At 45.6% G+C, this 24,271-nt stretch overlaps 6 protein-coding genes across 8 annotated transcripts; 4 read left to right on the forward strand and 2 right to left on the reverse strand.

Annotated features, from left to right (window-relative positions):
• Window positions 1-1,583: 1,583 nt before the first annotated feature.
• DFL_006146 (uncharacterized protein) lies at window positions 1,584-4,307 on the forward strand (the record flags this gene model as incomplete). 3 transcript variants are annotated; one of them, XM_067635520.1, is made up of 2 exons in its annotated part: window positions 1,584-2,536; window positions 2,587-2,599. In XM_067635520.1, the coding sequence occupies 2 exons, from the start codon at window positions 1,584-1,586 to the stop codon at window positions 2,597-2,599; spliced, it is 966 nt and encodes a 321-aa protein (XP_067489940.1). The 3 variants fall into 3 exon arrangements, with proteins under 3 accessions (XP_067489940.1, XP_067489939.1, XP_067489938.1); XM_067635519.1 differs by lacking the exon at window positions 2,587-2,599 and having other exon boundaries at window positions 1,584-2,357; window positions 2,465-2,479; XM_067635518.1 differs by having other exon boundaries at window positions 1,584-4,307.
• Window positions 4,308-5,075: 768 nt separating this feature from the next.
• Window positions 5,076-9,041, reverse strand: DFL_006147 (uncharacterized protein; the record flags this gene model as incomplete). The annotated part of the gene is made up of 5 exons (XM_067635521.1): window positions 5,076-6,732; window positions 6,850-8,425; window positions 8,512-8,724; window positions 8,792-8,918; window positions 8,997-9,041. The coding sequence occupies 5 exons, from the start codon at window positions 9,039-9,041 to the stop codon at window positions 5,076-5,078; spliced, it is 3,618 nt and encodes a 1,205-aa protein (XP_067489941.1).
• Window positions 9,042-12,798: 3,757 nt separating this feature from the next.
• On the forward strand, window positions 12,799-15,738 carry DFL_006148 (uncharacterized protein; the record flags this gene model as incomplete). Its single annotated transcript, XM_067635522.1, has 6 exons — window positions 12,799-12,825; window positions 12,931-13,717; window positions 13,871-14,280; window positions 14,355-14,648; window positions 14,732-15,552; window positions 15,636-15,738. 6 exons carry the CDS (start codon window positions 12,799-12,801, stop codon window positions 15,736-15,738), a joined length of 2,442 nt encoding a protein of 813 aa, XP_067489942.1.
• A 1,805-nt stretch (window positions 15,739-17,543) lies between these two features.
• Window positions 17,544-18,657, forward strand: DFL_006149 (uncharacterized protein; the record flags this gene model as incomplete). Its single annotated transcript, XM_067635523.1, has 5 exons — window positions 17,544-17,860; window positions 17,920-18,088; window positions 18,149-18,466; window positions 18,529-18,573; window positions 18,628-18,657. The coding sequence occupies 5 exons, from the start codon at window positions 17,544-17,546 to the stop codon at window positions 18,655-18,657; spliced, it is 879 nt and encodes a 292-aa protein (XP_067489943.1).
• Window positions 18,658-19,113: 456 nt separating this feature from the next.
• On the reverse strand, window positions 19,114-20,042 carry DFL_006150 (uncharacterized protein; the record flags this gene model as incomplete). The annotated part of the gene is made up of 6 exons (XM_067635525.1): window positions 19,114-19,311; window positions 19,368-19,435; window positions 19,501-19,554; window positions 19,609-19,657; window positions 19,711-19,779; window positions 19,839-20,042. The coding sequence occupies 6 exons, from the start codon at window positions 20,040-20,042 to the stop codon at window positions 19,114-19,116; spliced, it is 642 nt and encodes a 213-aa protein (XP_067489944.1).
• Window positions 20,043-22,495: 2,453 nt separating this feature from the next.
• DFL_006151 (uncharacterized protein) lies at window positions 22,496-24,039 on the forward strand (the record flags this gene model as incomplete). Its single annotated transcript, XM_067635526.1, has 5 exons — window positions 22,496-22,918; window positions 22,982-23,308; window positions 23,371-23,435; window positions 23,494-23,713; window positions 23,767-24,039. The coding sequence occupies 5 exons, from the start codon at window positions 22,496-22,498 to the stop codon at window positions 24,037-24,039; spliced, it is 1,308 nt and encodes a 435-aa protein (XP_067489945.1).
• Window positions 24,040-24,271: the final 232 nt, after the last annotated feature.

A 24,271-nucleotide genomic window follows, 5' to 3' on the forward strand; every position in this document is an offset into this window, starting at 1 on the left:
TCGCCGGGTCGAATATGGTGAACTCCACTTGCGACTTTGAGTTAACAAGTGAACTAGGTAAGCAACCATTCTACCAGCATTAGGTGCAGATGGTTCTCAATCGCGCGAAATACCTGATGCTGACTGTGGCGCTGGGCACCTATAGTTATGCCGCTCGAGATATAGGCCGCCGATACGTAGAACCTGGACACATACTAGGAGGTAAGTACTTACTGGGTATGAGGCTAGCCCGATGTATCGAGATCCAACTTCCGCCACAACACACCTGGCCAGGTCTAAACCTTTCCGCACCATCTCGATGTAGATTAAGCTCAACCGCTATCATTTCATCCCCAAGGATGAATCCCGTAAGTAAAATTACGGCCCTCCCAAGAAAACGTCTCAAAGCTAAACTAGTAGCCTGGGAGTGCAAGCAGCCCGCGGACAATTTCATTGTTCTATTGAGCCTGTGCCTCCAATATAATGTAATTTCGACCGTCGCGGTTGGGTGAGGGACGGCAAGCCTCTAATCGAACGTCACGTTGAATAAATTCAATGCATGCATATGCAGGGCGGGATTCACGAGTATGTTCGCTCTACCCCAACGAGAGCACTCGAGCGTCCGAGTTGATAAGGACGGGAAAGGGGGTCCCAGAAATTGGGAAAGGCGGCGAAAGATGGGATCGAAAGTCTACTATAGCTTATATGTAGCCTACCTTAAGCGCCGGGGCACCTTGATTCGGCTTGGTGGTGTCGAAACCAACCAAGCCTCTTCGAAACATGGTTGGTCAGACGTGACCGGGACCAGCTCCACTTCTTACCGAGTCTCACGAACTACTCAGAGGTTTCTCCCTTTTTAAACTGCCCTTCTGCAGAGTCTCTCAAGAGTCGATATACATACATACCTTTATTTGCGCAAGGCGGTGGTAATAGTCGAATTGACTGCCGGCCGACGTGACCTATCCTTTCACATATACACACCTTTTCTCTTTTTTTTCCTTCGCATTTTCGTCCTATTGCAGTGCATTGAGGACTTGCCATCTGTTATCAGAGGTTCTTTCGCATACGAAGGTTCTGTCGGATCTGGAGGCGTACCAACCTAGAAATTTCGGACGAATTCTCAGCTTGGTTTCAGCTCCACCCTTTCCATATTGTGTGTACCCAAGAAACTGGCCTTTATCGCTTGTCGTCATTCCCTCTTTGCTTACGCTATAGCTACACCAAGTCCTTTCTTCGTGATAGAAGTATCTCGTATCCTTTTTGGGCAAGGCCACTGGAATCTCATTATAGGAACCATATCAAAGGTTTTTGTGCTGCACTCCGAGCTTGCGAGTGCAGCAGTACATACTCCTTGCCCGCAGCTTCGCCGCATCCCTACAGGTTAGGCCCGGCAAATACCTCGGACATCTAACAGAACGCATTGCATCCAAACTCCCATCTCGCATCCTCGTCTCTGCCCCTGACATCGTGTACTTGGATTCCACGTGCTGGGGCATTTGCACTTGCTATAGAAATCCTATCGTCGGGATTTCGAATTTACGGGTTTCTTTTGGCCATCTATCAATGCTATAGTCGCTGGGCGACAAGCCACATAATACTCTACCATGGATGCAACATCTATCAAAATCAAAGCCGTCTCACGGCCGTCGAACCTGAGCCGCAAGGTTATCACACCAAAGCCACTGAACCTGAAAGCTTCGGCCATCAAACTAAAGAAGAAGATTGGGGTGCCGACACAATCTTATTCCCTTCAAGACGAGAATTTCGATCCTCGACCTTTCTCTTTTCTAGAGAATGATCCTGTTACACCGGGATTTGAACCCATAACACCATTCGAAATCACACCTCCAAACTCAGCGGGTGGCACGGAAGAGGACTACGATGACTTCAATGACAATGACAGCGATATCATAGACAGCCCCGGCCCTACTGCCGATTTCCATAATAATAAAATTCGGAAAGCTCTTGGTAAAGAGCCGGAAAATGATGCCTATGAAGATGAAAGACTCAGACAAGAAGAAGCGGAGTATGTCGCCCGCAATCTTGGGTTTTCACAAGCACAGCCTTCGAATTACCGCGGCTTGATGTTGAAGAAGTCAAGCAAAAAGCCCAGCAAGCAGTCCTTACGGCATCGTGAGAGCAGAGAGACAATGTTCTCCGAGGATAGTGTGACCTCCGAGGAAAGCCAATCGACTCCTCGACATAACTCTAGATTTTCCATGTCTACTGCGACAGATATGGACCCCACCACACCTTTCATGGACACTGGTTTCGAGGACCACGACTATTTTGATAACTCGAAGACCCCCCAAGCGAATACTAGTCGCAACCTGCTTCTCCGGAGCACAGCGCTAGCGTCTGCAACACGAACCAAGTTCGTATCCACCGAGCTTGTCATGCCTATGCCACAACATCCAACCCCTTTGTCACCGACAATGGAGCGCTTCCTGTCAAAAATGTCCGAGGTTATAACTTCTCCGCTTAGTGCGACGTTCCCTAAGGAGATCGCCGGTGTCGTCCCTGATCCAGCTACTCCTGCGCAACCCACAAAGACAGAGTTCAAAATTCCGTCCCATGTCATCGATGTCAACTTGGTTTCTGTTGTAGCTATGGACTTTAGCCCTCAGCAAATGATCGATATCAGTGGAAACACTGCATTAGTGCAGCAAGAATGCGACCCGATTGCAGAACCAAAACACTCCAACGGCGGTAATACACAGCAAATAATGTACATAATCCCGATCTTGCTGAATGACCCCGCCAGTTTCTGCGCTTGCGATAAAGCGCATGTTGAAAGCGATACTGCGTCAGTGGCATCGGCTACAAAGTCCGCTATTCATCCGAGCAACATCCTCAGGTTCGAAAATGTAATCGTTCAGATGAGGTTAGCGCCCCGGCCCCGCATCCGTCGACATGGCTGGACATTCCTCAATATCGGTATCCCCACCCGAATTGTCGTTGGAATTCTCGACCATTTAGAGAAAGAGCTAGTCAGTGTGGGTAAATGCAAGATGGTTCTACATGGCGACTACTACTGGATTTACACCCCGGTCCGAGCGTTCACCAAGATCTACAAACGAGAGTATATCACATCTCCAAGAAGTGTGGAAGCTCCTTCCCGGACAAACTCAAAGACTCCAAAGACGGCTGCGGATTTAGAATCTCTCCGAGAAGAGGATGAAGAAGACGATGACAATAGCGTCATTGACGATTCTGGAGACGAGGAGGAGGAAGAGCGTCAAACAATTTACAACGAGCTTCCAGATTCGAGATTTTACTCTTTGCTAGAGACAAGGTCACTCTCTGTGGACTTGTACACCGAGATCTACGCTAAGTCGAGCGCTGAATTCCCCTTCCACTCCCCGGCACAAGGCGACTTCTCCCTCGGATTCTCGATACGAGAGATTATCGTCACCGCAGAAAGCAACGTCCGCGGCCCGGACTGGAGCCATGTTAAGTCACAACGCAGTAAATGTCTCGCTAGAGGCCATCCCCCAGATATGGTCAGCCCAATCTCTGGTGTCAATAGAAGCGTGGTCGGGTCCCCATTCAATCCCGGTGCCGTCAATACTCACGCCATAAACACATGGAATAGCAATGTCACCGCTGGGTCTGTACGCAGCGTAAGCAACCTGGGGAATCCGATAGATCGTTGGGACCCCAATTCTACACCAGTTAACCGGATAGATCCAAATGCTACCCCTATCGCTCGCTCGGTTGCGAATGGTAGCATTGCCAATGATCATGATTACGCTTCCATAGCGAGGTACGGCTCACGAGGGGCTACAGCAACACCTAGTGCATGCAGTCACTGCGGAAGCCACGTACCAGATGGGGTGGCTAGCCCACTTTCTTCAGTTGCTACAAGCCCTATCATCAACAATGGAAGATTCGATAAAAGAAGTAATTCATCACTCAGCACGGCGTATCGCAGTCAGAGTTTGAACCGGATCAGAGAAGACGGCAGGCAAAGTAGCCGCGGGTATAAGGTGGTAGATAACGAGGCTCAACACTCAAGAACAAATAGCAGGAACCGTAACGATGATGTTAGGAGCGGAAGTAAGGTTCGAAGCAGGAGTCAGTTAAGTCGGCGAGATCACAAAGATGGGCGCCGTAGTGCTGGTAGACGAAGAGAAGATAGAAGCCAAAGCAGGGATCGGATGATCGAGCGGGACGCTGCGTCCACTCCGAAGGCGCCCCAAACAACTTCTACGACGTACGATAGCGATAATTGGGTGGTAAAAGACAAATCAAACCCCCCTCCGGAGGAAGCGACGCCCGAGAAATCAAAGAAACGCTGGGGACGGAAGAAGAAGTATGTTGAATAAAGCTATACGCTATTTGCGCGTCCTTCACCCAGTCTCGGTCGACGGTCCCATCTCTCACGTAGTTTTGCAAGGTGTACAAAAAACCGTCTATAGCGTAAGAGTAGGGAGTTCTTTTTCATTTTTTTTCTCTGCCTTTCCCCTGCATTTTCCGAGTATCTTTTTTCTTCCCATCATGTATGCATAGGAGTTGTCCTCTATGGTCATATCATTTGCCTCCACGATTTTCTCACATTTAGCTAGCATGTTAACGAAATTTAAACCGGATCTTTAATACCGCATCCTTTGGACTTATGTAGAAGGGCTCCTTCGTATCCACGAACCGACTAATCTACCATTGCACCGTACAGGAAACAAGTAATCCCAAACAGAGCCAACAATCGCCAGCGGATATCATAACATGAACCCAGGCAAACCACTTGGTAAGCTGTCATATGGCTTCCCGGATTTGAACAGAACCTCATGTGAAACCTTTTGAACCAAAAAGAGAGAAAGAAAGAAACCGGGAAGGAAAAAACAAAAACCCAAAACTGATACCTTGAAAACCAAGCCGGTTTATCCCTACCAGAGCACCCAAACAAAAGAAAAGTCATAAAGGAAGCCCATCATGAGAATATTACCCATGATATTCTTCTCCAAGGTAGGCCAAACAGTGCTCATCCACCCCAATAACCTTCATTCCGATATCCATGACGCTAACAACTTCGTACCCACATCAAAACAAAAACTCGTAACTCCTACCGGAATTGTCGCTCAATACTTCAACCTCCATCAAAGAATCGTGCTGGCGATAATAAAGACCAGTGCAACGCTCACAGCTTCGCCGACACCGGCGTACTGTGGCGCAAGTGTCCATGGAATGATTCCAGTTGAAATCAAAATAGCTCCCAAGTTGTACTTCAATGCCCATGAGAAGTTACACTTAATGAGCCTCGTAGCTCTATTGCTTAAGGCGAGAAGTGCGAGGACTCCCGTAAGAGAGGACGACAGAATTCCTGCATCTGCACATCCGGCGGCGATCTCAGTACAGTTGCCCATCGTGACGCCAATGTCTGCTTGTGTAAGTGCAGCCGCATCGTTTGTTCCATCTCCAAGGAACAAAACATATTGATGCCTAGTACGAAATCTGTTAATAGTTCGACGAATGAAGCAACCTCGAAGTTGAAGGAGATCCACATCCATTTGGGCTCTCGCTTGTAGAAGTCGAATCCGCTGTGACTTGTCCTCCGGTGAACACTCCCCATAAACGTTCTCTGGTGGGATTCCAATAGCTTCTGCGACTTGTTTACAAACCGCGAGTTGATCACCGCTGAGCATAAAACACTCAATATTTTGAGCCTGGAGTTTCGAGATAACCGATGCAGCTTCAGGCCGGATCGTGTCAGAAAGCCCAAATACCGCAAGGATGGTGTTATTCCTTACGTCGACGACAACAAACGGCGTACGGGCAGCGTCTTCAATGACAAGCCTGAAAACTGTCTTGTTGAAGTTTTTGGTATTATCCATGAGTACCCACGAAGGTTTACCACCCCTTACTCGTTTGCCGTTGACAGTCCCCTCTATCCCTTTCCCGACAATGGACCTGACATTTTTTTCAGTGTCGGAAAGTGGTAACTCCTTTGTATGGTATTCTTTCAACTTATCGAGGACCGCTTTAGAAACTGGATGTCTATCCCGCGCGACCAACTTGTAAATAAGATGTTGGATTTCCCGAACATCCCTATCTCCGGTATCACTAACCCATTCGCCGCGTACCCAATACTTTGCCGCAGCGACTTGGAGCCTTCCGGTTGTCAAAGTCCCCGTTTTATCCGCAACAAAGTAACGAACTTTCCTCGCCTTTTCAAGTGATTCGGGAGACTTGATAACAACCCCACACTTTACACCGACCTGGGTAGCGAAAATCAGGACAGTCGGAACAGCCAGAGCGATAGCACAGGGACATGAAATTGCCAAAACAGTGATTGCGATAGTCAGAGCTTTGGCGAACGCAGTACTGAGATCTTCCGTGTGCCTTTTGACAGTTCTGTAGTAACCAAGCCAACCAGCAAATGCTGCCAGCGCAATGAGAAGGACAGCCGGGGTCAACCAAGCCGCCACCTTGTCTGCGTAATCTTGCAGTTTCGGCCTTGAGCTTGACGCCGTGGTCACAAGCCTTTTCATGGATGATATCGTATTCTCGGGTATTAATCTTGTAACGCGGTATTCGAGTCTGCCCTCAATAACCTTTGAACCTGCGATGAGAGTGCTACCTCTTTGGTGCTGAGCGGGTTCTGATTCCCCTGTTAGATGACTCTCATCCACCATGGCATCACCGTTAATGACGACTCCGTCGGTAACTACGATATCCCCAGTTTGAGCAAGAAGGACATCACCATATTGCAAAAGCCGTACATCCTCAGGCTTCCAACGACGGTTACGGATCGGTCTGAAAGTATACTGAATACTGCGAGTGCAAATACTCACTTGAAGAGTGCCGACAGAAATGCGGTTGGCGGCCCAGTGTCAAATATAACCGGTCAGTAGGCGTCCAGCCAATATTAACGTTATCAGCAAACTACTGGCTTCAAAAATTGGGTCATGTCGTTCGGATTCCGCGTCATCGGGAGGTTGACCAGAATCGAGTTTTACCAGTTCATGGGATAGATTCATTCCCCAGAAAGCAACCGAATAAGTGAAAGCGGCTGTGGTTGAGAGCGTGATAAGGCAGTCCATATCGAGGCGACGTTGAAAAAAAAAGGAACGAAAAGCATTGAAGTAGATCCCCTTCGCAAGTGTTTGAACGACGGCGGCAAGGACAAAACAAATAGTCTGCAGAACGATGAAGTTCTTCAACCTAATGGGATCCATGTCCGTGGGGGCGGGTATTTGACTTTTGATACTTGGGATCCAAGTGATTAACAGAATTGGGAAAGTTAAGATAGAAGCCGCAATAGTGAGCCACATCATCTTCCGAAGTTCTTTACGAGCTTGCTGATCCGCAATCTTATCGGCATCATTGATGTCGAAGAGCTCGACACTGTGGTTACCTTGAGAAGACGTTTTCATATACTGTAGGAGATTTCGTATCTGCAGTTGCTGTGGGTCATACCTGACTTCGAAAATCATCCAATTTCTTCCAATGGGCCCCTTTTCAGGATCGGGTTCTGAGGTTTTATTCCTCTTGAAGACTCTGTCCCCGAGACTTCTACAGAGTGGTACCAGTCCTAATTCTTCGCAAGTAAGCTCTCCGACCCGGTTAACACCCTTCAAATGTGTAATATGATTTTGAATCGTCGTAGGATCGGAGGTCTTAGAGAAAATGAGTTTGATGAGGACGGTTTGTTCTGAATGATTGCAGCTCAGCCTGTCGGTGTCACTTAAAACTTTGCAGGTGAATCCGGTCATTCTTTTGACCACAGGGCAAATTTGTTCTGTAGGATCCGTAATAACCGATGAATTGTACCAAATATCGGCCTTGCCGCGCATGAAGTTGGTTTTGACTCCTTTTGGACCTTTTGGAATGATTCCATCGATTTTTCGAAGGGTTCTAGCAAGTTTCGTCTCGCAGGTAGTACAAGTCATCCCAGTGACACTCAAGGACAGGTATCTCAAGGTCTTCGGCGGAACAAGTGTGCCTGACTCTGATGATAGGGACTCTAGCGAATCTTCACGCTCGGCTTCCAGGTCATGGTCTTCAAGGCAGCAATCCCTTGTCACAATGCATTTTTCGCCCTTGGCTTTGCAACAATCATGGGCAACCGGAGTGGTCTCAAATATGAGAACAAGAACACCCTTGATCCATGCGCATGCGCACTTGACTTCAGTTTTTGCTAGCTTTCGGGTGAACTCTCGATGGAAGTTGCAAGAGTTTTTTATATTGACAACTTGGAAGTGATGATGGTGCTCGTTTACTAGAGCATGTGAAAGTTGCAGAACAACTCCTCTGAGTGATTCAGGGACTCGAGCGTCGAGAACGCCTTCATGGTGATGCCGCTTCTCAATATCGGAAGATGAGGTATCCGGACTATCATTGACATGTGTTTTTTCAGTATCAGAGCTGGACTCTGGGCCCTGATCAGACCCATCATGGTGGTGATGCTTATGGTGATGCTTGCAGCTGTGATCGTGATCAGTGCAATCTAAATCGTCATGTTCATGATGGTGGTCTCCTCAACAATTAGCTTGTGGATATACATAATCTCGGAGAACTCCGAATAGTACTTACTATCATCCGAGTGGTGACTATACTGACTCTGACAACTGCTGCTGCAGTTGGACTCGGTACTCTTTTCACTAATAAAGCTCAAGTCGCTTGATGAGATACAAGCAATAGTCCGCTCATGCTCTGCATGGGAGGCGATAGGAATATTGATCAGTCCCGTGGAGTCATGGTTTTTATATTTGCAAATTATAGCCGCAAGCATGTCCCAACAGGCGTCTAATCATCGTTCAATTAGTCACAGTCATTCCAGAGGCCATAGATAAATTTTATTAGATATACATACCGGTACAAGCGCACGTCGAGTCTCCGCCATCATATGTTTCGTGGCAACATTGGATCTTGCTGAGGTCGATTCCTGGAATGTCTTGAATAGCGGATTCTAAAGAAATAGTAGTAAGTTTGGAGCGAAGCTAGACCGTGTCATTGTTGTCAGCGCCTCATGAGTTCTCAATCCAAGTTGAATTACACCATCCCGGACTCAAGCTCACCTGTTCGAGGGTAGCAGCGTGCTTGTCTCCGATTTTGGTAGCCATTGTCGTGAAAAAAGTCCTATTCGAGACCGAATAGCCGACTCTGGTACGCTTAGAGTGGTAAGTAGCTATGGAGATGAGGGGAGAAAGAGACTTCAGAATCCTCCGGCCCATCGCCCCCAAAGTTCTCTTGACCCCAGATGGCCCCATATTTATCATCTATTCAGTCGCAAAGGATGTTGTAGGATCTGAGACAGGTTTTTACCGACGACTTCTGTGGCGACAGTTACTAGTGGAATGCGGTCATAAATGTGATCATTAAAGAATATATATACCAATATCGATATCCTGCTCTCAAGAATCGGTATACAGTATACAGCTAACTCTGATTCCAACGCCTATGAATATCGTATTGTACAACATGCAACATACGTATGCATACTGTATATGCCCCTTGCGGTTCCAACACCCCTCATTGTCCATCAAGCTCGCAAGTCCTGAACGGACCAGGTGGACTAGGTGAATCGCTGTGGGTCGAATCTCGGATGTTTCAGGTAGGGTATAAATACAAGAGTCTCCCTTTCTAGTCGTACCGTCGATTTACTATAAAAGCCTAAATATGGTGTTCTCCATGTAGTGTACCGTCTCGTATCACGTTACTTCGTCGGTGGTAGCACCACGCTGGAATCTTACCAAACTGAGGCTTCATATCTGGCGCTATCCAGTTTGTATATGACTGCCATGCTCATACCTATCGCACAGACCCGCAGGTTTATAGGAAAACGCACGCCATCGTTCGGCAGAACATTACAGTGATCCGATACGTATACGTATCACACAATTCACCCAGTATATCTTAGGTAAGAGACGACTAGTTGTTTGGCTAATATTACAAGCCCCCGACATTTATCGAAGTCCGAGTTATAGAAGTAGTGGGTGATGTAACTCCGTTTAGTGTTTCAATTGCTATTAACTGGTTTCCATGTTATAAGCTTCCGGGCTGTACTTTGACGTTGCTGAAAGCGTGTTGTGTGGCATTTTAATAACCCTGTCAGTCATCCTAAAACGGACTCGTGTCCCAATATAGAAAACTTTCAAACATCAAACGCTATGGATCGCTTTCCTACAACACTGCAACAATATCAACTCAAACTCATGAGATAGATGAAGGACTCATATAGCTAGCCCAAAGGCTCTTATGGGTTTTAGAGCTGTTAGGAGTCCAGACAGCTCATCCAAAAGCTCTCATAGAAGCTTTTGTACAATTGTTGTGACAGTTAGCTCTCCAGTGCAAATATGAAACTTCGAAACATCTGAGTCTAGGCAAGAATAATCTGCAGCCTCACAATAAACTCAACTACTTCCTGCAGGCTTACGTATATACAACTACACAGATGGGTCTGAAAAATGCAAACTTGGGCGTCGAACCCTGCAGCATTCCCATTTCAAAGCGCTCATCATGCATATCTAAAAGATTTCTATCGCTAAGGATGTTTCGGCTTCTCGTGCTTACTATTGTAGGAGTATATAATCCAGCTTCCATCGACGTCCTCCCCAAATCATATCCTTTACACACTACATCCAAGACCAGTCCGAAGTTTTCAAGCTTCCGTAGATTGAATTTTTGATATTACCACCTTACCTTTCGGCTGCAATTCCTAGATACTCCTTTAGATACCCTAATAGTTGTCGCCTCGCCACAAACGAATAGGAACTACATATCCACCGCTTCTAGCGTTTATATGATGGCAACCACCAGCAAATGCCCAGAGATCGGGGTCAAGAAAAGTCGCCAGTCGCATAACAACAAAGTTCCACCAGATGCACCTCGGAGAAACCTAAGTTCTTTTGTTATATTCGCCAATACCCGAAGGAAAGAACTAAAGGCTCTCTATCCAGACCGACCCTATCCTGCGATTCAGTCCAATATATCTGTAGAATGGGAGCGAATGGACGACGAAAGCAAAGTGCCATGGAAGAAACTCATGGCACTTGATAAAGAGAGATATAAGAGAGAAATGGAGCTGTATCGCAAATACGGTTCGAACTGGGTCTGGGTTGTCGGACATCAAAAAAGGAAAGAGCTTGGGCTTACTGTCGAAGATTGTACGAAGTTTGAATTTCCGTCCTCAACGGCGGAAAAGGGTGAAAGTTCAAGGTCATCGCAAAGTCAAGCCGATCTAGAAGATGAGCGGTTTGCAAAAAAGAAAAGGCATCACAACGATCAGGCTCCAGATGTTCGAAAAGATGACCACCAAGCGAGCCTAGTAGAAAGCTCCAGCCCCTTTTCAATGTCAGAACAGCCTACCACTTCTTCAAGCCATAGCATGAGAGACTGCAATGCGAACATACCGTTTTACGGAATTCCAACTCCAAGTTTGCATGAGAGTCGGGACATCTTGGATTATAGTCCTCAAAACCTAGGCGACATGGCCTTGTTAGGACTTGTAGACATTTTCTCACCGACGGTGTTCGACGGATTCGGCTTAGACATGTCATGGAATGAAACATACGAGTGGTACGACCGGGAGCAAGTATAAAGCTAATATCAATCAATTCTGTGTAGCAGTTTAAGCGACGTATTCGCTTGTATCAATATTTCTTATTCGTTTTAGGTTCTATAGAATGTACAACAATTAGACGTTCTCAAAGCCATCTTGTGATATCAGTGGAACAATATTTAGACAATCCTTTTACAGAATTCGTAGTTCAGAGTAGTCTTGGCATAAATGGAAGACAAAAATAAGACACGGTCATCCGGATCGCTCAATAAATTTCTAATACACATGTTCTAGCCTCAAGACGCACAGACCATGCAAATATGTACAGTGCAGCATAATATTTGGGCAAAGGACTCGAAATTCTCTGTATCTAGGAGGCATATATATTCACTATCAAGGGCAGTCACTATAGCGAGTATTTTTGGAATTCCACTCGCGGATATGAAAGAAGACTCAATTCGATGCTAGTCCACGAAGAAGCCATGCTTCCTCCGCAAGACCACCGCATATGGTGTGTGGCCTAGACTGTATCACGCTTCCATTCGACTATATTTAATAAAGGAAATAATTCAGCCCATGCCGGTAACCGGATAGCGCATCTATGCCCGACTTGTTTGCGCAGCTAATACAGCCAATTTGCTACTTGGGCTTGAGCCTGAGTCCAACAAAGGCGTCCATTCGACGTTCGCGTTCTTGTTGGAGGTTTTACCTTCGAAACAAAACCAACAACTTTAAGTACTTGAGTTAGACAAACTATTCAGTAAAAATTCTATGATGTTCTTTGTTCATATATCTGCGGAAAGGTCTAATTCCGCTTTGAGTATGGGGCGATAGACGAGTTTACCTACCACGACGCCGACGTGCGGATGTATTGTGCGTACCTCATGCTCTTTCACTTCCCCTGGCAGATAATAAAGATACGTATACATCACATATATCTCGCTTTGGCCGATTTAAACACAGATACACAGAGTCTTTTTATACTATTGCACATACACACGAGCCAGCAACCCCACCCTTATATATATATAATAATTACACAAGATCTCGACAGTTTAGTTTATTGGTTCAGCTGTCGCACCGAGCGAAGTAGTATCTTTGAAAGACCAATACTAACAGGCTAACCCCTAGGTTAATCTGTAATATTCGCTTGCTGACCAGCTGAGAGGGTTTCCTGGTCTGAAGTTCAATGGAATTTCCTCGGAGGCGGGAGCGTTCATCTTCCTGTCCGGAAATTGGTAACCCTGAAATTTACTGTTTTTCGCCTTGCTTGTCGGTTCCGGATGCTGGCTTGCGATCAACTAAATGGAATAAGTGTCATGGAGGAGTTTCAGCAGCATCATCAGGTAAATATAAATTGGATACTACAGCAAGCTTTGTAGACGATACTGACGGTTGGTTTTTCGGCAACGGGGATAACGACAGAGACTAAATTATTACAAAGTTTGCAGCGAGATAAAGATTCGGAGGGTTATCGACCACAAATAAACTGGCAGTCTCCAGCTTTGGACGTACGATGGGTAGGCTTTCGGCCCCGGTTGATTGATTTCGAAGATGAATGCGATTTCGAGCTGGCCGGTACCCCAACCCGTCGCAATATTGCTTCAAGAAGAAGTCCCTGGCTCAGTTTTCCGGATCAGTCGCCAACTCGGGCAAATTCTATCAGCTCTTCAATCCCAAGTAATGATGATGACGGCGACGATGATAATGATGACACGTTTGAATTGCAACATACAACGCAGAGTCGTGAGGCCGAACGTCAATCAGGGAAACTATACCCCAGCCCGACCCAGATTGGGCTTCGGATGTTCACTGGGAAGAAGGGTGTCGATGCCATCTTTAGACCGAGAATCACTCGAAATACATCAAAACCAACAGTACCCGCCCGGCAATCATCAAACCCGACAGAATCAACTGCAGCTTCCGGGGAATATACACATGTTTCGCCTGGAAAGAAGTTTAAGACATCACCACAACAGACTCGGAGTGAAGCGGAGAAGCCCAGGGTTCATAATACCTGGCAAGCGGCCAAGGCCACCGTTCACAAGCAAAACTTTCCAGCGAAATTTCGCAATATTTGCGAGTGGGGCCGAAATAACAATTCAGCCGTGCTGCTTATTCTCCTGAGTTGGTTTACCATGTTTATTCTGGCGCAGACAAGAATATTACGCATAGATACCTGGGAGTTTTTGAATCCAGAGCTGAAGCGGAAGAACCAAAAAGTTTATCCATCTACAGGTTTGTGAAAGCAGCTTTTAAATTCTTTTAAAATAAACAAAACATAAATAAACTCACCTGCCTCATTTGCGAAGCTAGATAGTGACTGGAGGCCCGATCCAATGTCCATAGTCAATCTATTATTTTCGAAAAATTCCTCACAAACGATCCTAGACGCCAGGATCATATACCATTTAGAAAGCATTGAGGAGCGGCAGGGACGATTGCATGACAAAGTTCAGCGACAGCTCAATGGCAATGCGATAGTACTAGATTTTATGCTGCAAGAAATGCAAAATCTCAAATCTGCTTTTTCAGCCGTTGCGGATAGAAGGCAAATGGAGAGGCAAATAGATAAATTAAAAGGCGATATCAAACGGTGTAATGAAGATATGCTTTCAAGGACTACGCGCAAACCGATAATTATAAAACAAAGACCTACTTATACAGTCACGAAGATGACGAAAACTATCATTCGGCAGCACTACAGAACATCTCGTCCGCGGCCTACGGTGTATAATAAAGTTTTATTTTACCCAAACGACTCTATAAAGCAACAAAAAACAAATCAACCAGGGAGGCTGGTTAGTAAGATCTTGATAACATCAATGATATTGCATTTTAGTAGTGAAATTTTGGATGCTAACGAAGCTTCTAGGATGCCACCTCCCCGATATTAACGGATAAAGATGTTGACAGGATCGCACAGAAGCTTGCGAAGTCAGTCAACATTTCTAGCAAAGATATTAACCCAGGTGGCCCCTGGTGGAATGTCTTCCCTTCATTCTCTGGCGTAGGGAAAGGGACCGAAAGGCTACTTACGAAACGACTTGAATTGATAATCCAGCTCCTCTGTCTTGAGGAGTCGGGGCTTTTGGCGGATTCGTTCGCTTCTCGGATACGGAAATGTTTAAAAAGCAGACGAGAACTGGTCTCAATTTTGCATTTCAGAGTATGTAATACATTTAAGTTTCAATTACGGCGAGATCAGTATATCAATCAGAGGAAGAGCAAAAGGACTAATAAACTTCATAGACACAATCAACAATTCCAAATCGGATTCTCTCCACCACTGCGAAGTTTTCTGATGACCTTCCGCCAGCCGGGTTTTCAATCGTATGCGGAGCCGTCATACTATTCTACGGCTCTACTTTCGCAAGATGGGTTGGGTGGTATCATGGGGGGGTTGGAAGAAAAAGGATCTTGCGTATTTTAGCTATATGCATGAGTGTTCTAAGTGTCATAATCTGGCCAACCAGATTAGCCGCGCTTTGGATACGACACCAGGAACAATTCGAACCAATTCGAAGGCTACCATGGGGTGCCAGGTTATTGGCAGAGATCAGGATTTATCTTGTGGCTGCTCTAGAAAAGATACCAACATGGCTTCCAGACTCCATCCAAGCCGGGTGGGAATCCCTTGACTTGATAGGGAGGCGCAAGCTCAGATCAGGGGTGTATGTTAACCATGGCAGTAAAATCCAACTTTTCCTCCAAAAAGCCGGAAGCTTTGGCCGTTATATCTCTATCTGGAGCATTAAAAACATAGCATGGATTAGTGTTCCTTATATGGTTTTAGAGTGTTCAGTCTTGTTGGTCATTTTCGCTTTTGTCACACGAGGCTTACCAGCAATCAGAATTGGCGTCGAAAAAATCAGACATTGGACATCTCGATTCCAGGGAAATACTCTCACAGTTATCAAACAAGTACCCGATTTCTGGCAAAGCAATCGAGCCTTCTTCACGAGAGGATGGATTCTTGGCCTTACACAACTCCTACACATCCTCCTAAAGCAGTTTATTATTAGTATACGGGACAGCCGATCTTTCCAATGGGCAAAGGAGGTTGCACAACAGTGGGTCCGTAAAATCGGTGGAGCCTGCATTTCATTCATAAGACTGTTCCAGAAAAGGAATATTGCACCCACTAAAATCCTAGAAGTGGCACAGACTTATGCGTCGAAAATCTGGGGAACTATCCGAAGTCTGGTATCAACAATTTGGAAGAGTTTGTTATGCAGGTCGAGGCTATTGGGAAATAAAAGTTGGGCTTTGCTTCAAGCCCCCTTTTTCAATGCTCGTAAGTGGTCCCTTCAAGGGGCAGGACCTGGATTTCTACGAGCAGTGAAAAAAGCCTGTGGGTACATCTCGCAATGGACTTTTTACATGATTTGGATTGTGCGCGAAAGTGGAGCTCAAGTCTTGGAACGAGTTAGAGGCTCGAATGCCTTGGCTGCATGGAACGTAAAAAGTCACCATTCCAGCGCCCGGGCTCTCAGATTTCTGGAAATAGTATGGCGGTGGGCTTGGGGGGTGATTTTAGCTGTGCAAGAGCATCTTCGAAACATCATTCAAAGGTGGTTGTGGGGTAGGTATTAATGTATCCTAGGCTAAGACTAGAGGACTATAACTCGGCCTCAAATTTAATCGGGCTTATGCCGAACAGCTGCAGCCCCATCAATGAAGTTGGCTTCAAACAATCTTGCTTTAATGTTTCCAAGCTCCGATAGATGTCCCCAAGCCCTGACTCTCTCTATGCGCCTAAGTAAGTCCTTTGATAGCTATAGACATATACAGCACATATGAAAATGTTGGAAGTTGCAGTCCGTGTTGTCTGTTGTGAATTATTGTTGTTATTGTAACTTGAGCTTGTAAATGTTTCAACTTAAGACCATAAAATTTGAATCCAACTTGCGAGCATTGGAATAGTCCGAGTTCGTGGTTGGCATATTTAATAAAATTGCCAGACCACCGAACTCGCAAGATTGCAATTGCCCGAACTAAGCGGGGCGGAGGCTAGTTAGCGGGCGCGGGCAGCTCGGGTTCGAGTATATGCAATATAATGCAATGCCCTTCTGATAGATTACCACTATTCGATTGACCCAGATATCTAGTCTCGAGGAAGCTACTGGATATCGATCTTGGACAGCTGTCAACTGATCAAAAAGCCTGACCGCTTTGAGTCTAACGCAATGCCTGTACCATGGCTCTGGGAAATAACCCTGGCAATGGTGTCTTTCATTAATTGGCTGCAGCAAATGAGAAGCCATCTAATTTTAGTTTGCAGAGGATCGCGCGCGCTTACAATTGGGCACCTTTGGTGGGTCACGGTACCTTAACCTCAACCTTGGGATTGAACAAACCACCACCTGTTGAGCCTCTGGGACTCACTCGAGCCACTCAGAAGGGGCCTTGGGAGATGGATTCCGCCCGCTCGCGCGAAGACCCCGCTCTGCCGTCTGTCTGACACTCAGGGGCGATGGAAGCTCGAAATCCTTTGGCTCCAACTACATGTATCATGCATATAGCTCTACACAGCAGCATGTATAACCTGGTACATTTCCGCCAATGTATTAGTTTTCCCAACCGAACCTTCAATCCGGCAGGCGGGTTACCACCATAGCGCGGACTTTCGAAGCTGCACCGGCCTTCCGATGCCAAATAAAGGACATCTCCTCCTGTCCCGTACCATCAACTGCTACTATCCCCTTGCAAGCTCATTAACAGCGCTTGGGATGCTGGTCAAAGGGCGAAAATTAGCAGCAGGCACAACTACGTTTAGTCATCAGACAAACAACACAGAAAACTAGACCTCACTAGCCGGAACTTATAAAGCAGTGAGGCATCCGCCTTATGGATCTATCGTTTTAGATTTGTTGCAGCATCTCTGACAACAGATCTGCCACCTCCGTTAGCTTGCGCTATGCAGGTTTGGAGCTCAGAAGAGACAAGCGTACAAAAGTTGTGATCCAAATCAACCGTTGGCTCCGTAGCTTGCAATCTCGTAGCTTTTATAATATATCTGCTACGTGGACAAGTAAGGATTCTCGACATCCTGCCTCTTAAGATGGCTCGGCCGATACTATCCAACACACCCACCGCCGTCAATCCGTATAATGTCTCGTCGTTAACATTCGATGTGGGCCCATTGACCGATTTTTCGAATGATTGGGCCTTACGGCAGAAGGAATGGCCAAATTTCTTACCGAATACCGCAAGTTCGCCTCCCAAGAAATTCGCCTTCTACAAGGAGATCAGCGTCGATAGTAACCCTTACCTCTGTTTCCAAAACGTTATAATTCAGAAAGCTCCAAGCTCGGGATCTTTGTCAGGGTCAGGGGAGGCAAGTGAGACCGCAGGGACCAGAAATGGTTCCCGATACGGGTATGAATAACCAATTGGTACGCATGCAACGGCATTTTGTTAATACTAAGGCCCAATAGACGCGATTTCTTCAGCCTAGGAATCCCGGTTCGTGTTATGGTAGAGATGGTTCACCAGCTCACCAAGATGCACTCCATACCACTTGGATCCTGTCGGTCCACTTTGAAGGGGGATCACTTCTGGATAATTGCGCGGCCACCACCCGCTTACCCCCCTCAGCTTGTTGATGTAAGTTTAGTCTAGCCTAACCTAACTACTCAAGAGAAATCTATCTAAAGACTATAATAGGAGGATATGGAAAGCTTCTTCTTACAGTGGGACGAGTTTGTGAAGACAGATCTCAAAAACGCTAGTTGGATGTGCCATGTTATCGGTCAAGCTCGTGTAAGAAGTGAAAGCAACTGTGATCTTGAGAGGGAAGACCACAGCGGCGACGAGTCCGTTAAAGGAAAGACCAGTGGCCTATCATCCCGACGGAGGAAAGGACCACCTAGTCCGCTTTCCCACGGCGATTTTTCCCTTGGTATAACAGTCCAAAAGATTGTTCTGCTTGAGAAAGTCCTTGTAGAGGCACCAACCGTCGCTGAGATGGAAGAGCAGCGACATGTATGCTTCCTCAAAGGCCATGAGGAACCAGTCCCTAAATCACCTACTGGTACTAGTAGTAGCCAAGAATCTTTTACTTCGCGGTTCAGCCAGGCTACGAAAAGCAGGTCTGTTGTACAACACCTCTCTATCGTGCTCATATCACTTCTAACTCTCTTCAGATGGCAATCGATACGGCGGTCGATATCTAGGTCGAGCTCAAGGGCTTCGCGGATATTTTCTCCATCCCGCTCGGCTTCGAGGCAAAGCCGAAGACATTCAATAATAACACCATTATAACCGATCAGAAATGATTGGTGCACGAACTGAGCCCACCAACCTGCCAATTCAATCAAAAATCCAATTATCACACTTACTTACATATTTTGATAAATATTCTTTTATTTCGAAACCCAACGACTAGGGTTTACATACTGGTATTAGTCCATTCTTTGAGCACAACGTGCTCCTGATATTTTAAACACTACAAAAGCCACAAGTATTTGGCTCCAACCACATCACTTGATAAATGTATATAAGCAAGTGCCGGTATTTCAAACATTTTCTTGTATATATCCTCTTGAAGAAAACCAGATTAGGGGTGGAATGATAGGGAAGGGGTGGCAGAGAAATATTGTTACATTTATATTGCTCGCTGATATCTGAGCCTACATTGGAATCATCTTCAACTCCTCAAGAGTCCAATATTTTCGCATATTTTCCGCCCCGAGTTGCTGGACTTCTTCATCCAGATGCTGCCATAGCACCTTTTCAAACGATTCCATTAGTTCCAGCATATCAGACGCAACAAAGTCCTTCTCGCCACTCTTGCAGGCATTGACATAGTCCTCGAATTTTTCAAGACCCTGTAAATCATCAACACCTGTTATAACGTTAATTGCGGGGACCTATCAGTTCATACCTTATGTATTTGGCGGTGATGAGCGATCATTTCTCCATGCTCCTTATTGTTTTTTTGGAAAGCAGGCACTGAACAAGGTCTGGTTAGCTGATGTATTGGAGACAGTATAGGGCAATACTTGGCCTAAACGGACTCTTTTTGGCAAGAATAGGAAAGAAGTAACTCTCTTCTATATTGTGATGCCCATCTAGAGAAGAGTTAGAAATGACTTCAAGATCCTTGAAGGAAGCAATGTGCTTACCTAGCATTCGACAGAACCCTTGCGCAATACTAAGAAATTGACGGAGCGACTAGATAACACTGTGAGCAGCTTGTGGCAAAATATTTCTTGAAATCAACACACCTGATTCTTTGGCCGCGAGTGCCTCAGACCTGTGATAATCTCTGTCCATGTTGCGCGGAAATGATTGTGCTGAGTATAGTTCGAGGTCAACACTAGCCTAGGAACTTGGGCGGGTTGGTAATTCATACATATTGATCCATAACAACCGCCAACCTATTGTACGCCTTGAACTCTGCGGGCGTCAGCTTTGGCAGCGGCTTTCCCTCGACTTTTTGACTGGATTCCGCCTGTATAGAAGACTCCTTCACATCCTTGGAGGTCGTATTGAGCACCTTGGCGTTATCCTCAGCAACTACCTTAACCTGATCGCATAATTTGTCCCCGTCCGACATGATGACCTCTGAAATAATTGTCCTAACCTGTTTATTAAGAACTCCACGCAGAGCTGAGCTAACCTTAATGTTGGTTGTTTTAGGTGATAGGATTGGTAGGAATGTGGTATTTTGTGTGTTGCCACGAAGGACCCGAAATAATTTCCTCGAAACCAGCCTTGACGATCCCAGCATTTAGTATCAACGAAAGTAGAGATTGTAGATACAAACTAGAAGTTTGGGCAAACAGGGGAAATCGAATTCCTTTAAATATTGGGAATCCCCAAAAGAGTGTTCCATTGTTCAGAATCAGCCCTCTGGACTCAAAGTAACCTTACCTCTCGTGCAAGCCCACCAATCCCGTGACTCGACATCACCCTGTCACCTCGGCCGAAACCATGAGAGACTCTCGGCCATAGGATTGATAACGTGCAAAGCAACGACCACATGGCAAGCCATGGCTGACACGCTGTACTCATGTTAGGATAGGGTACCATGAGGTCCATAGTGTACACTTGCGTTTTCTTAGCCAAAGATTTGAATATCTAGATACTGTCATCCCTCAGTACCAACCAAATTTTCAGATTGTTAGTATATGAATTTTAGTAATGCCATAGCATCAAATTGGGGATATAGCTCAGTTGGTAGAGCGCTTCCTTAGCGTGATATATACAATATGGATGAGGTCCCGGGTTCAATTCCCTGTGTCTCCACTTGATATTTTTTTTGCACCTTTTTAGTTCATTCAATCTAGCATCTTTGCCAGTCTTCACTTTTCATCATGGATGCTCTCCACACAGTCTTGTCAAATAGGCATATGTCGCAGGCTTGGGAACACCGATGCTCCCGCCAAATTTATTTCCTATCCTGCTATGTAAATAACTGGCTTTTAAAGCCTCATGACCCAGCTAGAGATATGTGTTGTTTTTGTTGCAGCTTTTGCGATTCCTGATGATGATGGCGACAACGCAATGCAATGCTATACGCACAATGCAGACAGGATACATCATGAGGCCAACGTTCCATGAAAATTTCCTTACCACAGATACATCCTTCCTAGTGCGGATCTCCAATTTCATATTAGCCGGCTAAGCTGTCTCCAAAATTCACGTCGCTCAAGATTAGAGTTTTGTCAACTACCTTGCATGCACAGCAGAACGTGTTTCAGGCCCAAGGCAGCGAAGCCAAGGTTTATGCAGTATATTCACCACGATAGATGCAACACAGATCTCTCATAAAATTCACCATAAGTGGCTCAAGATCTGGATCTACATTCTACAGCGGCCTGAAGATGTTACCTAATTTCCAATATGCGCCACCAAATAAAAGTACAGGTAATATTGCTGTGATATTTTTGTCCTGGAAGAGAACTTGTCGGTGTACCAGTATTTTGAGAATCTTTCATCCGATATGAAGCTATACAGAAGCTAGGTTTGCTAAATTGTATCCAAAGAGACGCCATGATATCTTGTAGACTTAAATTTTGATATAGCAATATCGACTCGTTGACAATGTAGAAAGCGTCAAGGCCGAAACCCCAGCTGATGAACACCCTTGTAAGCTTTCACGATACTAGGTTTCTTCATCTGCAAATATGGCTGTTACAGTACCACCTCTTTATGCAGCCTGTATACCGTCTGCTCTGTATCGGGAATACATCCTTGTAGATTGAGGACTCAATACAAGAAACTAATTAATGGGTTTGTTTCGCATTGGCTGTAGTTTATTTGCACCTGCTTGTTTAAAACCTGAAAATCATAACGGTGTTATCGTATACATATTATCATGAGATTTTAAGAGGGTCCAGATTCCGTCTCATCAATGCAATAGCTTCGCCCAAGAAAAGCTTCAGCGTTTAGCTCTTTCCCCAGAGCATCGACATTTCAAAGCTAGCAGCAGAATTCGGAAATATTTGACCCTAAACTCGCGTAATGTATACGAATACGGAGTAATTTATATGCGATACTCGCAAGGCGCTTGCGTATTTATCTAGGGTCTCCGACAATCATCTGAAGTTGTTTCGTTTTCGGTATCTACCTAAATCTCACTTACTACCCCAAAGTAATATCTAGCATATTGGGCTTCTGTTTCTTTTTCTACAATAACCTCCCGGGGATCCTTGTTCACCATCCAGCAGCCAGCAAGGCTTCAAAGACAATCGCCGATCAGTCGCGTGGGCGCAGTACCATCTGCAAGGGGAAATCATTTCGTTCCCCTAGAGAAACTATCACGACTACTTTGATATAGATATGTGACTTATATAAACTCCGTTGACGTTGACGAGGTCGGTTGTCTTTACTTCTACATTATCGGAATCCATTCGATCTCCCCGAATATCTCATATTTGGAGTACTCTCATTTAATTTTTCCCTAGCTCAAGGCAAGCCGCCTACTTGTCGGGTGCTCTTCCCATCAGATACTAAACATTCATTTAATCGGTTTGTTTGTGATTTTTGTTCTCTACCTTCATTAAGATGGCTTGGAAAACTATTCTCATTTTCACCGCCTTAATGGCAGTCCCATGCATTGCTTTGCCAAAACCTGTTACGGCACTGTCGGCACCAGCCATTTCTGAGTCGCCACTACCAGGCTCACTTTCAGAAAGGCTCCAACAACCAGAAATTGAGATCGTCAACATGGGTGTCATAACAGAGGCCCAAATCCAGAGACTTTCTTCCGAATCCGGACAAATCTTAAAGCGACAGGACAACTCTTCTAATTCGGACGCCCAAGGTCCCTTCGCTGACGTCCCGCAACTATATGGAGATACTAAGGCCGATGGCGAAAAGTTTTCTATAGACGGCCCCTTCTCCTACATCGAGGCATTTGTGGGAGACAAAGCTTTGAGGGGGCTCATTCTCAAGAATCTCGACGGCAAGGAAACTGTAATTGGAACGGTGGGTACTGAGGATCAGCAGGTACTATGGACACGCAGATCTAACATATTGCTATCCGCATAGACTGAGAACTTTAAGAGCGCAAAGCGGCCCGGATCATTCGAATTCGGCGATGAAGAAATTGTGACTGATTGCACTATCGCCTGGAAAGAGCATTTCTTCAGCCGCGACAAATATGTCACCGGTTTTCACTTCGGAACTAACAAAGGTCATAAGTACAATGCGACGAGCAAAAGTGGTGGTGATGAATCCGTTGAAAAATCCGTTGGCTCTGGATACCCTGTCCGATTTCACGGCATCGTCAAGAAAATAAGTAAAGAAAAGAATGCTGCTTCTGCAATTGTCGCTCTCGGAATTGAGTTTCTTGACGAGCTGAGGTCTATTGATATGGTGAGCGACAACGCAAATCTTGTTCCAGATTGCAACAAAGTAGTCTAAAAGATGTCAACTAGGTTTCTGCAGACTACGCTGGGTTTGAAGGAGGCGTATCTGCCATCCCTGATGATGGCGGCAAAAGGTATTCTACTCTATTTTTTTGATTTCACTAGATGATTGTATACTAATACATTGTAAAGCCTCATTATAGGAACACAAATCCTCGATAATAGAAACTCAACTATCGACCAGACATTCCAATTAACCACCAGTAGGGCTGTAACAAAGAGCTTCGCTTTCACATTCTCAATCACATTTATGGCCGGGGCTAGTATCACTCTTGGCACAAAGCTTGCGGTACCATTGGTCACGGAAGCCACCGCCTCTGCTACCGTCCAGTGGTCATTGAGTGTGACATCGGTATGTATAGATGGTTAGTTAAACTATCTCCGTTGTTTGCTAACGCCACATAGTCCACGACCCTGAGCTACTCTGAAACAATCTCCCAAGGCACATTTTTTACCTTGACATGTCCGGCACTTAAGTTCTGCCAGGGCAGATCCGTTTTCCAAACATATGACATTGAGGTCCCTTTCGACGGCCAGTTCCAGGCGACAACTCGTCGCGGCGATAAGTTCGCCTGGAATAGAAAAGGTGTCTACAAGTCGTCGGATGTCTCGAATATGAAACTTCAGGTGAACGTGTGGGATGCCCCACCGGTCGGCACCGTCGGGAAACGCTTATAGCCGGTCTGAATATATATACCCATGAGATTTCTAACAGGGCAGGTTAGTGGTTAGATGTCCGAGATTCCTTTTCAAGCTTTATTGAATTAGCTCTCTCATCAAATTTATACGTACGTATGGACGTTAGCTGGATACCGATCGGCGATATAATAGGTTAATATCATTAGTTTTACGTAATGGAAGGTGAATCCAGGGGTATATTAAACTAGCAATACAGTCGCATCGATATCTT

This window comes from Arthrobotrys flagrans (assembly GCF_004000055.1).
Source record: "Arthrobotrys flagrans strain CBS H-5679 chromosome Unknown unitig_9, whole genome shotgun sequence".
In the NCBI taxonomy this organism is placed as follows: domain Eukaryota; kingdom Fungi; phylum Ascomycota; class Orbiliomycetes; order Orbiliales; family Orbiliaceae; genus Arthrobotrys; species Arthrobotrys flagrans.